The sequence below is a fragment of the Musca domestica genome, unplaced genomic scaffold, assembly GCF_030504385.1.
Source record: "Musca domestica strain aabys unplaced genomic scaffold, Musca_domestica.polishedcontigs.V.1.1 27, whole genome shotgun sequence".
Taxonomy (NCBI): Eukaryota; Metazoa; Arthropoda; class Insecta; order Diptera; family Muscidae; genus Musca; species Musca domestica.
In genome coordinates this window covers 8,449,117-8,462,547 of record NW_026712286.1, presented here as the reverse complement: position 1 = coordinate 8,462,547, position 13,431 = coordinate 8,449,117, and the positions used below count along the sequence as shown (strand labels likewise).

At 34.9% G+C, this 13,431-nt stretch overlaps 3 protein-coding genes across 4 annotated transcripts; 1 reads left to right on the top strand and 2 right to left on the bottom strand.

Annotated features, from left to right (window-relative positions):
• Window positions 1–470: 470 nt before the first annotated feature.
• On the bottom strand, window positions 471–2,422 carry LOC101898820 (protein cycle). Its single transcript, XM_005180588.4, has 5 exons — window positions 2,162–2,422; window positions 1,916–1,993; window positions 1,392–1,840; window positions 897–1,332; window positions 471–831 (listed from the first exon to the last, which is right to left on the bottom strand). Exons 1-5 carry the CDS (start codon window positions 2,170–2,172, stop codon window positions 570–572), a joined length of 1,236 nt encoding a protein of 411 aa, XP_005180645.1. The 5' UTR covers window positions 2,173–2,422; the 3' UTR covers window positions 471–569.
• Window positions 2,423–5,055: 2,633 nt separating this feature from the next.
• Window positions 5,056–6,819, bottom strand: LOC101898650 (acidic fibroblast growth factor intracellular-binding protein). The gene is made up of 8 exons (XM_005180587.4): window positions 6,667–6,819; window positions 6,398–6,596; window positions 6,199–6,318; window positions 6,031–6,138; window positions 5,729–5,962; window positions 5,598–5,666; window positions 5,345–5,530; window positions 5,056–5,246 (listed from the first exon to the last, which is right to left on the bottom strand). Exons 1-8 carry the CDS (start codon window positions 6,749–6,751, stop codon window positions 5,168–5,170), a joined length of 1,080 nt encoding a protein of 359 aa, XP_005180644.1. The 5' UTR covers window positions 6,752–6,819; the 3' UTR covers window positions 5,056–5,167.
• Window positions 6,820–8,740: 1,921 nt separating this feature from the next.
• LOC101898481 (deformed epidermal autoregulatory factor 1) lies at window positions 8,741–13,172 on the top strand. 2 transcript variants are annotated; one of them, XM_005180586.4, is made up of 4 exons: window positions 8,741–9,239; window positions 9,807–10,512; window positions 11,434–11,999; window positions 12,062–13,172. In XM_005180586.4, the coding sequence occupies exons 1-4, from the start codon at window positions 9,123–9,125 to the stop codon at window positions 12,233–12,235; spliced, it is 1,563 nt and encodes a 520-aa protein (XP_005180643.1). In that variant the 5' UTR covers window positions 8,741–9,122; the 3' UTR covers window positions 12,236–13,172. The 2 variants fall into 2 exon arrangements, with proteins under 2 accessions (XP_005180643.1, XP_058980089.1); XM_059124106.1 differs by lacking the exon at window positions 8,741–9,239 and adding an exon at window positions 9,289–9,559.
• The last annotated feature ends 259 nt before the right edge of the window (window positions 13,173–13,431 follow it).

Genomic DNA, 13,431 nt, shown 5'->3' with positions numbered 1-13,431 from the left:
AAATTATATTTGATTAGAGTATATAAATTATGTAAAACCATGTACGAATTGTCCAGAAAACTGAAAGAGTTATTTAATGTATCGCCGAAATAAGTCAATTTATAAAATATACACAATATACGTCGATCATGGCCCATTAGGAAGCGTGGATAATTTATCCCAATTGACTTGGTTTATAGTCCACGCTACCAAGAGACGGTGTACAGTTTATCCACGCTTTTCTTAAATAAAAGTGGAAAAGTTTCTCATGTAGTAGTGGAGAAAATCTTTATGTTATCTCGAAATCGTCGGTGAATTCTCGAATTTAGTTAAAAATCAGTACAATTTTTCCACATTAGCTACCGCTGATGGATAAGTGACCTATTAAAAACCCGGGATTCCTTTTCCAATCATCCTCATTTGTCCGTTCCACCTACATAAAACATTTTAAATGTAGGATAACCACACTTTTTTCCATAACATATCTTTTTTTGTATTTTTTTCATCATATTTTTTATTTCTGTTCTCAGTAAATAATTGGGGGTAGGTGGGGCAGAGAGACGACAAGGAGGAATGGAAAAAATCATACATTAGAAAAATACCGAATTCTTAGCCATAATATATTCAATCTCTGTTGTCCAGGGATTTTTAAATGCACGCCATTCACTTTGAAGCTGAATAAAGCTGTTGTCCTTACAACGAAATCGATACACCTGGGTGGTGACTTTTTCGGCTACTTGTAAGACCAGTTTATGTGACTCAGCCAAGGCGGGTATATCTTCGGGATGAAAGTACTCATAGAAACTACTGCCCAATATTTCTTGGGGCAGGAAACCCACCGCCAAGGTGGCTCTGTAACAGAAAAAAAGGAAATTTAGATTTTATGTTCTTTTTAGAAATATTGGTAATTATCCTACCTTTGATCTATAAACAGGAATTTACCATCCACGGAATGCCGCGATAAAAATTTAACATGCCTTATGTTCGGATGATGATCCAATGAGGTGGGTATTTGATCTTCTAAAACATTTGAGGGTATACGTCCGATGGCCACCAAACAAGACATATTGTTGGTGATTTGATCGTCGCTGTCGCCATCGTGATTTTCCTCCTTTATGGGTGTCCAGGACTTTAAGTAACCGGTGCATTGTATAACACGATATTTGTCATCCATGCTCAATTTCGATTTCCGTTTTGTTGAACTGCGCGAACTGGATGAGGTGTCAGATTCCTCTTTGATTTGATTGTTGTTGAGGGCGGCTTTCAGTTTCATGCGACAGAAAAATGATCTGCGCGCACCCGGACACAGGCGACATAAACTCTGGGGTATATCGGCTTTGACTGGCAGCATGGCTGTCCAAAGGGAAACAAATTGGATTAGTTTAGATAAATAAATGCGATTTTTGACATACTTTTGGCATCTATTAGTCTCTCCCTGGGACAGGGATCCAGTGAGGAGAGTTGTTCCTTTACCTTGGCCACATCCTTCGGATGCAGCACATCAAACCAACTCTGACCCAACAAATCGGTTTGTGTATAATTCAAAACCTTCGATACAGATTCTGAGACATAAAGTATACGCCCACGATCACAACCGACCACAAATAGAAATCCTTCGGCTGCCTGCAGTATGAGCATTTTCAATTCTTGATCTGAGAGAAATGTTGGTTTGCCATCGGCTCCACTGTAGGCATGGACAGCACCACGTATGCTACGTAAATGTTGTACAGCCATTCGCAGTACTGTTAACTTGTCCAGTTTACGATGCATGGCATAGCACATGGGTATCATGGCAGACAGCTCATTGATGTAGGTGTTCATTTTGTCCCTGCGCCTTTTTTCGATTTCACTGTGATTTTGCCTATGGAGAGTAAGGGAGGATATGTGAATTATTTCATTTTGACCAATTCATGTATTCTAGACAATGGGTACTTACTTGCGATTTTCATCTGAGGTCCTTGCTGATTTTTCCTCATCGCAGGTCTCATCGTCCAATTCTTCCGGTAGATTGTCGCTGGGAATGGAAAAGCTTAATGTTATTGAAATCTTTCCATACATTTGGTGGTATACATCTATGATCCTTCCACACAAATTACATTTTTTTCTTGGCTTTCCAGCTGTTCTGGTTGCTGGCTGCCTTCTCCACATTGCCCCACAACATTCAACTGTTTGCCTTACTTACCAATACTCCATTGAAATGTTTGTTTTTTTTCTCCGAACTTCCTTTCCAATTTCCCTATCCCTGACTTATGTTGGTCCAAGTTTTAATTTCCTTTTCTTGAATATGCAGATTTTTTCCTCAAAATTTTCCTTGAGATTGGCTTGGTTGGTTGGTTGGCTGGTGGGTTTTGACAATTTGTTGCTTTGCTTGGTTTTTCGCTATATGTTTTTTTCGCCATGTTTTCCACCATTTTTCGCAATGTAAGCTTACATCTGTCAAAACAATTCTAAAGCTTTGAACTTTATTGATGTCAAATGAGATACATGCGTGTGTGTGTGGGAGGTTTTGTTGGTATCTCATGGATTGCAACGTATCTATGTGTGTATCTATATACCAAGAATGGTTGGAGATTGCAACGAATTTTAGATGCCCTACAGGAAAACACAATACCAAAAACTAACCTCAAAAAATCGAATAAATATTTGGAACGTTTTTTTGAGTTAAATATTATAGATGGAGAATTGGTTTGTTTGGCGACCCCTAGTGAAATTTGATGGAGAACTTTTCCGTCATTCACAGTATTCCTCTAAAATGGAGTAAAATGCCACAAATTAGCAAGAAACTAAGGTAATCATGAATTTCTAACATATGCCCCTTAATAAATAGTTTTTGTTGATAAATACAATAGGTTGGTGGCCTTTAATTAAATTTCAGCTACTAGGATGAAGTATAACTCCATAGAATCTAAAATACCTTCCACGAATATGAAAGAACTTTAAAAATGCAAAATGCTCATTAAATGCTAAATAACTAGCCGATTCTTCTCAAACCTGGCACATCTCAATATTTCTATCAACACAAGATTGGGTGTGAAAATGATATATAACGGTCCACTCCTTTTGGTAACTCCCCCACAAAGAGGTAAAAATTTCGAATACCCATAACGCTCATAAAATGCGAAATAAGCATCCGATTCTTTTCAAATTTCACACACTTTAATATTTTTACTAACACAATTTCAGGTGTGAAGATGGTAGATATCGGTCCACACCTTCTGGTACCCGCCCCACAAAGGGATCGAAATTTTGAAAAACTAAAATGCCCATAAAATGCGGAATAGTCATTCGATTCTTTTTAAACTCGGCACATCTCAATATTTCTATCAACACAAGATAGAGTGTGAAAATGATTTATATCGGTCCAGTCCTTCTGGTAACTCCCCCACAAAAAGGGAAAAATTTCGAATACCCATAACGCTCATAAAATGCGAAATAAGCATCCGATTCTTTTCAAATTTCACACACTTTAATATTTTTACTAACACAATATCTGGTGTGAAGATGGTAGATATCGGTTCATACCTTCTGGTACCCGCCCCACAAAGGGATCGAAATTTTAAATAGCTATAATGTCCATAAAAGGCGAAACAGCCATTCGATTCTTCTCAAACTTGGTACATCTCAATATTTCTATCAACACAAGATAGGGTGTGAAGATGATATATATCGGTCCAGTCCTTCTGGTAACTCCCCCACAAGGAGGTCAAAAATCCGAGTAGCCAAAACGCTATTAAAATGCGAAATAAGCATTCAATTCTTTTCAAATTTCACACACCTTAATATTTTTACTAACACAATATCTGGTGTGAAGATGGTAGATATCGGTACATCCCTTCTGGTATCTGCCCTACAAAGGGATCGAAATTTTAAATAACTAAAATGCCCATAACATGCGAAATAAGCATTCGATTCTCTTCAAATTTCACAAATAGCAATATTTATTCCAACACAATAATAGGTGTAAAGATGGTAGATATTGGACCACTCCTTCTGGTACCCCCACACAAAGGCGTTAAAATTTTGAATAACCAAAACGCTCATAAAATGCGAAATAAGCAACCGATTCTTTTCAAATTTCACACACCTTAATATTTTAACTAACACGATATCTGGTGTGAAGATGGTAGATATCGGTCCACCCTTCTGGTACCTGCTCCACAAAGGAATCGAAATTTTAAATAACTAAAATGCCCATAAAATGTGAAATAAGCATTCGATTCTCTTCAAATTTCACAAATAGCAAAATTTTTTCCAACACAATATCAGGTGTAAATATGGTAGATATTAGACCACTCCTTCAGGTACCTCTCATACAAAGGGGTTAAAATTTTGAATAAACGATTCTTTTAAAATTCGTTACATCCAATTTTTTGTTAGAAATTTCCGGTTTTTGGTGATCCATATTAAAATTGGATGAAGAATTTACGTTTTCAATTTGCCCCATTACTCGAAATTTAAGTTTTGTAGAAGGTGTTAACTAAAATTGAAATTAAACCTCATAAAAGGGTAATAACCTATTCATGCATTTTAGATCCACTTATTTTTGATGTTTTTCATTCATTCTACCAATTTCATATATTTGGCTACCATAGTGAAATTTGATGTAGAAACATACTCCATTGATACCAAACCTCTATAGAAATTTCTTCTGCCCAAAATTTACACAAATTGAACATAACCTAAAAAATTACGAATTTTTTTATACTCCATTGTTTTATTCATTCATATAGCACATATACCGATTGTTTTGTGAAGCAACTAATAGCGGAATTTGATGAAGAATATTTTTTCCTTTGACACCATAACTTTGAATTGAATAATTTTAAGGGATTTTTGGCAAAATCGAAATTCACTCAAAAAAATAATAAAATAAAGAAAATAACACTGTAATATAATATATATTTTGTGTTTTTTTAGATAGTTGTTTTGTATATTAACTTACTGTGAAATTTTCTTAACAATAAATTTATTTATTTACCATTACCATTTTCCTTTTAAAAAATACCATTTTTATTAGCTATTTAAAATAGGCATTTTATTAATAAATTTTATTTAATTATTGTTTTGATTTTTTTTGTTTTGTTTGTAATTAGTAGATAACAAAAAGGGCCTAATACAGGAAACAAACCATAAAAAAAACATATTAAAAAAAAAAATATGTAATAAACATAAAAAAATAGGAATTGAGTTAAACATGATACATTTTATCTAAACATATACTGATAACTTGCATATAACGATCCCATAGGCAGCGTGTCTCTTGATCTCTGGAACATAAAAAAAACAAAAACAAAAACAAATATTTGTAATTCATTGTCAATTACATAGAAATTTTAAATTCTAATTTCCATTATCTTTTCATTACCTTGATATTTCCAAATCTAAAACGCTTTGAGTTATAGCAGCCAAAAATTTATTCACATGCTCCCTGGCCCAAGCATTTTGACGCCATGGTTCTACCAATTTCTCACACAGATCAACATATAGATCTCGTAGTTCTCGTGTGCGATGTAAATTACAGGCAATGCTAATTAAAGAACGCCAGTATGAGCTATCAAAATTTAAAATATAAAAATATTTTTAATTTAAAGGAAAACATTGCCGAATAAGAGGCTTACCGGAAATTGTTATCCAATTCATGGAAAGCTCTCTCCAACAGAATGGGTTTCAAGCGCAAACATACCAAGCTATGAAAAGAATAATAAGTTTATATCAAAATAACCCTAAAGAAACGGACATCCAAACTTACTGTTTAATTTCCTTCTCCTTATCCAGCAGACATCTCAGTTCCCGTAAGTCAAGTAAAAATTCCTTATCCATTTCTGTGTCATAATACTCTGGACCGGAATGTTGATAAGTATAGGTCCAATAGATCATGACAGCCTGAGAGCAGGCAAACAGATCACTAAAACTTAAATATTGCAACTTCTTCTTGGAGGTTTCAAAACGTAAACAGGCCAGAAATACAATGGAGGCGTATTTTCTGCAAAATAAATCATTTTTAATTGAACTATGGAACTCCTTAATCATTGGAAAAAAAAACACCCTTACTTGGCCAACTCTTCTGATATGGAGAATAATTGTTTAATGTTATTAGTAATATTGCCCGGCAGCTCTTCCACTGCTTTAAAGATGCGCTTGACATTATCAAACTGTCTCCTGGAAATAAAAAACACTATTAGCAAATGTCTGAAGGATTAAATTCCTCCAAACTCATACCTTACTGATTTCAATTTCACACCTGTCTTTTCGGCCACCTCATCCAAATCTTTGCGATAACGTGACGATAGCTTTTTACCCAATATTTCACGTGCCACTGCATCATCAATGGAGTAGTACCTTATAACACCAACAACATTTAGATCAAAACAAATCAATATTATCTATTTAACTGATAGTAAAAAATCACACCCCATACTTTTCAATGATTAGATCGCGTGTCTCTGGCTGCAATTGAAAACATGACTGTTCCACCAATTTGATGGGACTATGCAATAGACGTTCAATCAACGAATATGTCCGATAATGATCCAAAACATCAGATGTTATCAGATCGATGTGAACACCCATTAAATGGCCAAAGCCTTTTTGCTTCAAGTAGCAAACTGCTTCTGTTGCTGCAGGAAATAACATGAATTATTTTAGTTAGAAATTGTAACTTTGTTTGTATTGTATTAGATATATTACACGTATATCCTTCTATCCACAATCCATAGATTTCTGGATCCACTATTGTATAGTTTGTTAGAAAAACATCAACGTCCGCCAGCATTATTTTCCTAGTAGTTTTAGCACTATTGTGAATAGACTCCTTGGATTATTATTTTATTTCAGTCTTCTTCTTATTCTTCTAAATGACATTGCCATGCAGTATGAATGATAACCCCCATTACACTTAAAAGGTCTGTTCGGTGAATTGCCAAAACATGTCACAGTGACATCAGTTGCTAAAACGTCGTTGGCAACTCTTTCATATTTTAATTTATAACGAAAGGCATAATTTTGAGTATATGGAAAACATAAAACAGGTATTTATTCCATATTTCAGCGGTATAAAAATGTAACTTGTATCCTACCAATCTATTTGATTTGTAGACTAACCGAATACGTTATCATTTAAAAATTTTACTACTGCTTCATTTCACAATTGCAAGAATGTAAAACTTTTTACATCAATATTATAACTTGATAATATCGAAATTAATTGCAAAACTAGTATATTCTTGCAGGTTTTTGAACAGAGCATAAAATTTAAGATTTTTCCATCATGGGAAAATACAAATAATATTTAGAAAAGTTGTCTGGTGTAAACGTAAAGTAACATTAGATTGAAGGCAAGGTAAAAAAATATGCATCAACGCCTGGAATATTGTTATGTGAAAAAAAAATTTATTTTTTTTTTTTCAAATATAAGTAGATTTTTATATGTTTTTTATACGACGTCAATCGGAAGTTATTATAAGATGCATTTTTCAACAACTTTTACAAATTTGAATCCCATTTTCATTCAAAAATTTCAATTGCAAAATTTGTTTGACAGTTCATTGTCCCAGCAGCTGTGTAGATGCGTCTACTTATATTCTTCTACAGATGAAAATACAACACTGTTGTCAGCTACAAGTGGCAACCTTGTTGAATTTTAACGCCGAAGTCACAATTTAAGCTTTGGTCTGTTTTAGCTTAAAGGGTAGACGATTTAGACCTTCTTCAGAATTTCGAGTGCATTTAAATCACAAATCCAATTTTTAGACAAAATTTGTCTCACAGAAAAAATAGTTGGGAAAATACGTGAACGAAAAAATAGCAACACTGGGAAAACAATCAAAATCATGTCGACAATAATGACTGTTTAGTTATGAACCGAAACTATTATCTTTGTTTATATACATTAGATTAATATGTTTTTTATTCCTAAAATTAATAAAAAATAATTTCTCTGTTCCAGAATTGCAAGAATTTAAAAGTTTTTTTACCACGATAACCGATTTTCCCTTTATAATAATCGAAAAATATGCAAAAGTAGTAGATTCTGGTATAGAGCAAATGTAATTAGGCTAATATTTGCAAAATTAACAACTTTGAAATATATTTAAGATTACAAATAGTAATTACGAAAATTTTCTTAAACAGCTGACTGGATTTTTATAGGAAATATCATTCACGAAAATCATATAGTTCCTAATAGAAATGGCAAAAAAATATAATTATAAGAGCTATCTAATTATTTCTATACTTGTCATACGTTTACAACACTCAAAAAATTGATATATATTTCATTTTTTTGTTTTACACATTACTTTTCGTTATAACTTATCTCTAAGGTCGAAATATGTTAACATTTACCGTCTTTGAAAATGTCAAAATAAAACCAAACAGTATTTCTTTAGAAGTTAAATACAACTCTGATTGGAGACAATTTATTTTGTGTAATCTCCAATCTTCATTCCAATTAGAAAAAATAAATGGTCACATTTCCAATAAGAGCAAACAATGTGTTCGATAGTGTGTAGCACACTTAATATATAGTGTTATGTTAATAGCTTTTAGTGAATTGTTTGTTATAAAATACGAAATAATATTTTCAAGCATGCAATAATTTTTTTACAATTCCTATACAAAAAAGCAATCGAACAATATAATAAAAATTTAAATGATTTATTTGCCACAAAAGCTCCTTGTTGCATTTAGCCCAGGGTTGTAGTTGCGCTGGCCAAAAAAACTTGACACATAAAACAACCTGACGTTGACATTCGCTGTCAACAAATACAACCCTGATCACTTATACCCTTTTCTCATTTCGTCTTCTATTTATTTTTTTATTTATAGGATTGGATTCAATGGATTTATAAAGTCTGTGAAACTAGTTTAATATTGAATTCGATGTAATTTAAGAACTAAATTTATTGAAATTACGTGCGGCGATTCGTCCTCTAAGCGGAAAGTGGTTACGTTCAGTGAATGTTGACGGCGAGACCGCCTAAAATTAATTTTACACGGCAACTTTTTTCGATATTGTGGGAAAAAAGTCTTGTGCAGTTATTTTGTGTGTGTAGCCAGCAGTCACTGAAGAGCAAAAACGACGAAGAACAAGAACAAAGTAGACACTGGCAAAAATCACCCAAATCTCCATAGTAGATTAAGCTATGGAACAGGACTCGATGCATCTGAGCCGAATACGTGATGTCAAAGAATTAGCCGTGCTCAGCGATGAGGCGCGTGACGTTAAAGAAGAAGTTATACTTGAGAGTTCCGGCCATCAGGTGCGTACGCCAGAAAATACAAAACCACAAAAACTGAAAAGAAAAACAAAACGGAGCAAACGAATGAGCACAGAAAAACAAATAGAGAAAAGTGTAATCACAAGAGGAAAGAAGAAGCGGGCAAGTGGTCAAATTCCGTTGTGCTGGACGGGATGATGAGATGTTCCTGGCACGTTATATGTTTGTGGACCCACAGCCATACGTGGATGGTGTGGTGTTATTTCGTTGACTGCCTGTGAACGATCATTATCTATCCTATCCAAGTGACCAAACGACCGCCTACCCGCCCGCTGCCTCCCTCTTGCTGCTAGTGCTGTAATGTAATGTTGAATGTTGAAAAATTGTGTATATATTTTTGTGATTTTTCTGACATGTGTGTTGTTTTCCCTCCCGAAAAAGGAAAATAATTACGGCTAATTAAGATTGTGTACATTTTCTAATTGGTATTTGTTGTTTTCATTGTTTTTCTCCTCTCTCTCGCTCTACCTGGATGTGTGTGATGTGCTGCTGGTGATTTCTGACTCCTCTTAATTTTTGGTTGTCAATTCTTGCAATCCAATGCTGCAGCTGGAGACCAAAGTTCATATGGTAACATCGTCAAATGAGAATAGTGGAGGTAGTGGTGGCGGTGTTGTCTCGGTGCCCGTTTCCCTGCCAATTGGTTCCATGATTGCTGGTACAGCTTTTAATGTTATAACCCCCGATCATTTACCGCATTTCAAACAGATGCTGTGCGTCGACAACAATGGCTACATTTCAAGTGGCACTGTGGTGGGTGGTGATCTAAAGACGATTGTTATACATCAGCAACAACAAAGTGATAACACAAATGTCGGCGGTGGCCAAGCCACGGCGACTGGTACATTAGGTGGTCTAAATCATGACGGTTCCGGTAGTAATAACAGTCATGACAGCACCGTCACCGGCGATCAACTGGTACACGGTGGTCCCGGCTCAGGCTGTGGTTCGGGGTCGGGTGTCAGTTGGTCCGAAACATCGCAAATGGAAGTGTTTCCCATCCGATGTAAGACCACCAGTGCAGAGCTGTATCGCAGTAAATTGGGTTCCGGCGGCCGGGGTCGCTGTGTTAAGTACAAAGACAAATGGCTGACACCAAGTGAATTCGAACAGACATGTGGTCGTGGTTCCAGTAAAGATTGGAAGCGTTCCATCAAATATGGTGGTAAATCCCTACAGTCGTTAATTGATGAAGGCACATTGACACCGCACGCCACAAACTGTAGTTGCACGGTGTGTTGTGATGATGAAGCTGGTGAGTATGAATGAGAGATGTTTGGTATGAAAAAAAAAATCACAAAGTGTTTTGAGTTTCTTGTATCCTCTGCTCTAGGATGTGACAACAAAAAGTTGCTGGGAAGAAACATTTTGGAGAGTCCACAAAAAAAAAGTTCATGTGGTCTTTTAGAAATTTGCAAAATTTGTGGAATCCGCTAATATTGCGCAAAAGTGGGCAAGAGAGGTTGCGATGGATTTTGTTGTGCCAAAAGCATTTACATAAGGATGCCATGTCATGTCCTGTCCTTCCGATTTTTTTAAATAATATATCCGTCCCTCTTAAATATTTTATTTTAAATTGATGATTGGGGTTCTGAGCATTCTTCGTCTAGCTTCTTTAAACTACTAAAAGGCTAGTCGAATTCGGTTCAAATCGATCCACGGAATCCGTTAATATTGCGCATAACTGGGCAGGAGACGTTGTGATGGATTTTATTGTGCCAAAAGCATTTACATAAAAATGCCATGCCATGTCCTGTCCTTCGGAATTTTTTTAAGAATTTATCCGTCCCTCTTGAATATGTAGTTGTTAATTTGGCGATTTGAGTTCTTAACATTTATCGTACTACCTTTTTTAAACTACTACGAGTCTAGTCGAATTTGGTTCAAATAGATCCACATGTGGAGTCTACAAATATCTCTAAGGGTTTTCTGTGAAATCAGTTCAGTTTTAAAAAAGGTCCCAGGATTCCTTTTTTTGCCAAAACAGCCAACAACATTATTCGATGATTTTTGATAAAATCGTTGAAGATTTAGTTAAAGTTCCCACAAATATTTTGAATTGATAATATTTTTGGTATTTAGCCTTTTTAGCGTCCGGAAATACATCTGCTAAAATTCTATCAAATCATCTGCATTTCTTTATTTAATTTCCCATTTTTTATTTTTCTTTTTTCAGCCTCCGGTCCCGTACGTCTATTTACCCCCTACAAACGCCGGAAGCGAAATCAAGAAGATGGTGATATGGGTCCCAAACGTAAACGAAATACCAACAACAATAACAATGTTGTCAACAATACCGAACCACCACCGCAGGCCACAGTAGTCGATGATAATAATATGTTTTTAACCGAAGATAATATTACCTCCAAGGATGAACCGTGGCCGACATTAAATGACAGCCTCGACACATCCACAGAACTGGTAGATCAGACACAAATCGGTAATCCCTACGATCGGGAGACGTTTGTGGTGAATATCAATGATCCGGGGTCAATTGCATTGTTAGATAATAGTCAGACAATGAAAACACTAGAGAATGTTTATTGCACAATGGTCAAGGCGACCAATGATTTTAAACGCATACTGACGGATTTAAAGAACACATACGATCGTAAAATCGAAATACTACAAAAGGAGCGGGATGCAGCGGTGGCAGCAATGCGTGTCCAGGTACATGCCGATTTAGACGATCCAAATATATCGGGTTCATTACATGGCAACGAAATAATATCAGCTAAAAAGGTAAGTAAAATGGATACCTATCTATGTTTGCCATATTAATATGTGATCTGCTTTGTTTTTAGTGCGCCAACTGCAATCGCGAGGCATTGGCGGAATGTTCGCTATGCCGAAAGACCCCCTATTGTTCGGAGTTTTGCCAACGAAAAGATTGGAATGCCCATCAGGTGGAGTGCACACGGAATCCAGCACCAGCAACCACACAACAAATAATGCTCCTAGTTGATGAGCAGTCCTAAATTGAATTAAATAGAACAACCAACCAACAACTGTACATACATCTATAGAATACCGCATCAACCGACAAACAATTCAATACCCGAAAACAAAAAACAAATTAAATTTTAAATTCTTTGTACGTTTGCGTAAAACAAAAATCCAACCAATTAGCATTAATCTCTAAACGTCGTAAAACAAAAAACAAACAACAGAAAACTATACCAGCAACAGCAGAAGCAATAACATAAACAAAAAAAAAAAAATACCACATACGATTTTTAAACAAAATCCTATTACAACAAAAACAAATACAATAGTAACTCCTCCCTTGCAGCAACAACTATGAAATAGAAAGGACAACAAAATATTCAGACATATTCAAAAATCTGCAACTTTACACACACCAGATATGAAGGCAATGTCAGGAAAGGAACAGCGATACATCCACTACCAATAGTCTCTCCCCCCAAAAAAGAAGTGGAAAATCCGTAATGCATTGAAGGAAACAACTATTACCAACATACAGACAGACAAAGCGTAAAGATTGGAAGGCGAATTTCACATTCAAACACACACACACACACATATATATATAAATATATAAATAAAATTAACAAAAACGGCATGCAATGGCTTACCCAAAATGCATATCGGAAATTTTGCGTACGTTGTGGCGTATCCCGATTTCCATGATATGCGGTAAGAGACAGAAAAAAATAAACACGAACTACAGTACACTGGATGCAAACCAATTACATATACATATTCGTCTATGTATACACATACATACTTTTTTCATTAGACTTTAAGACATAGTTAAACTTTTAACATTTTATTATTATTTTATGGATAATATTAATAAAAAAAAAACAACAAACAAACAAACGAAAAATGGCAACAAAAACAAATAATTATAAATTTAAGTAAATAAAACAAATATTTAAACTTTAAAAAAAAGATAACAGAAAGAAAACCTACTGCCGTTACAACATTTCACAAAAAAAGAAATAAAGATTTCAAAATTTTTTTCTCAAACGAATCGTGCAACATTTTAGAAACCTGGGTCCCTGACTTTTTTAATAATAGAAAAAAATTGCTTTATTTTAATTACCAAATTGTTTTGAACTAGTCGTGTTTTTTTAACACACATTTTTTTCTTTTGGCTCCAACTTTCGTTTACTCAAGTTTCGTTTTAATCTCTTTTTTTGTGTTTTAT